General features: G+C 39.6%; 1 protein-coding gene across 1 annotated transcript; it reads right to left on the bottom strand.

The window, feature by feature from the left end:
* Positions 1-291: 291 nt before the first annotated feature.
* LOC114725290 (uncharacterized) lies at positions 292-2,010 on the bottom strand. Its single transcript, XM_028911788.1, has 4 exons — positions 1,222-2,010; positions 979-1,101; positions 460-495; positions 292-387 (listed from the first exon to the last, which is right to left on the bottom strand). The coding sequence occupies exons 1-4, from the start codon at positions 2,008-2,010 to the stop codon at positions 292-294; spliced, it is 1,044 nt and encodes a 347-aa protein (XP_028767621.1).
* Between the last annotated feature and the right edge of the window lie 151 nt (positions 2,011-2,161).

The raw sequence follows: 2,161 nt of genomic DNA, 5'->3' as shown, positions 1-2,161 counted from the left end.
ATCGGCGAAGTTCATTTTTTTCCTGTTTAAATGACAGTCTTTCCACTTTTGTTTACCCAGTGACAACTTCACTTGCGAAATAACAACTTCGGAAGTGGAAGCGGCGAGTTCATTTTTTTCCTGTTTAAATGACATCTTTCCACTTTTGTTTACCAGTGACAACTTCACTTTGCGAAATAACAAGTTTTGTTAACCATTGGCAATATCAGTATGCAAATACCACAAAGCACAGGTGGTTTGACAGCAACCTCTATTTGCTGATATAACAAGTAAGCAGTCTGCATTTACAAATCAAGCAAGGGAGTTTACAGCAATACTAGTCAAATAACCACAAAGCACATGTGGTTTGACAGCAACCTCTATTTGCTGATATAACAAGTAAGCAGTCTGCATTTACAATACAAGCAAGGATTTACAGCAATACTAAGTCAAATAACCACAAAGCACATGTGGTTTGACAGCAACCTCTATTTGCTGATATAACAAGTAAGCAGTCTGCATTTACAATACAAGCAAGGGAATTTACAGCAATACAATGTCATTTAGCAAAAAGTAAGAGGTCCGTTTACAACAACCAGATTTTGCAATAGTCAATAACAAAAAGACATTCACAACACGTCGTTGACTTCTTTTTTCCTTGTCAGCAAACATATTACTTGCAAAAATAGCTGTGTAGCTATGCAACTCAACACCCTTCTCCCAAAAAATTAAGAAGAGTGGAGCGTATATACACCAAAAAATTAGTTGTCGCTTGTAGAAATGAACTTCAAAATGGGTTGGGATTTTTGCAACTCCTCCTTGTGTGTCCAGGTTGGTGGCATCTGGTGCAATGGTAGACTTTTTTGTTCTGGAATTGTGATTCCTGCCGTTTAGTCCTTGGTCTTCCAGGAGGCCTACTTGTATTTGGTGGTAAAAGCAGGTTTGTTCAACAAGATTCTCAAACCTATAGTCATTTGGGTTAGGCATATCGATTGTTACCACTGGAACCATGCTCCTGCCATATATTTTCTCCTGTGCTGAAATTTTGTAACAATCTTCAACATATTCATATATTTCCCCCCACAGTCTTAATGGCTGCACAAGCATGGCAGCATGGAATTCCTGACATTTGCCAACCAAGACAACTACATTGGTGTAGACCAAGGTCTACTCTTTGATCTCCACGAGATGTATGTACACACAGTCTTCCGCCTCCATAATTGTCACAGCTCATATACCTACTGAAATACACATTCTCCAGAACCTTTGCCCGGTTTTTGGCCCAACACAATTCCTCCACTTACTCATACACATATATGATGCATGCATCTTCCTTGCTACTTTCTCCCGATGCTCATGGATCATTTGCGCCACATTATGCTTTCTCTCCTTCACCATCCAAGAATTGAAAGACTCAGCTATATTGGTTGTTATATTGTCCCATCTTTTAAATGGAAACTTGCTCATTGCCCACCTATTCACATCACCTTGATTGATAACCCAATCATGTAACTCAGGAGACATAGTTCTCAGCTCTGCCATTGCATTATCAAAGTCACTATCAACCTTTGCATAAGCTACTCTATCAAGAACCTTTAATGCATCTTCTTTTGACCATTGGCTTGTCCTTTTACCTCTGTTTACTTTCACTTGTTCAGCGCTGAAGTTTTCCTTCACATGCCTATAACAATACGCATGTCTTTCACCTCCAAATATTGCTTGGACAGCTCCTATTATGGCATTGTGTCGGTCTGACACAATCGTCACCTGCACCGAACCAACAATTTCTTTAATTTTGAACAGAAACCAAGTCCAGTCATCAAGGTTCTCTGATTTCACCACTGCTATTGCAAAAGGCAACAAGTCATTATCTGCATCATATCCCGACGCTGAGAGTAGTGTCCCCTTATATGGACCACTTAAATGAGTTCCATCAACATATAATATAGCCCTTGCACCACTCAAAAAACCCTCAATACACGAACCATATGCAATGAAAACCCGCTCAAATGTATTACCAATGAGCGCCATTCAGCAACTGTTTTATCATCAGTTTCCTTTAATCTTTGGCATATCCATGGTATGAACATATAGGATTCTTCCGGTTTCCCATGTATGTGTTCCATGGCCTTTTCCTTTGCTCTGTAAGCTTGAGCATATGTTAGCCTCACACCATATTTCC

This window comes from Neltuma alba, unplaced genomic scaffold, assembly GCF_004799145.2.
Source record: "Neltuma alba isolate B1F8T4 unplaced genomic scaffold, ASM479914v2 tig00012240_pilon, whole genome shotgun sequence".
NCBI lineage: Eukaryota > Viridiplantae > Streptophyta > Magnoliopsida > Fabales > Fabaceae > Neltuma > Neltuma alba.
Note: the sequence above shows the minus strand (reverse complement) of the source record. Positions and strands in the feature narration are given on the sequence as shown.

Bases quoted from the DNA above. Each gene is read 5' to 3' on its own strand.
- LOC114725290 (XM_028911788.1), bottom strand. From the start codon at position 2,010: ATGGCGCTCATTGGTAATACATTTGAGCGGGTTTTCATTGCATATGGT. The intron at 496-978 runs GTAACAATCGAT...TTGTAAATGCAG, and splicing joins GCAGGAGCATGGTTCCAGTG to ACTGCTTACTTGTTATATCA. The intron at 388-459 runs GTCAAACCACAT...TTGTAAATGCAG, and splicing joins ATCAGCAAATAGAGGTTGCT to ACTGCTTACTTGTTATATCA.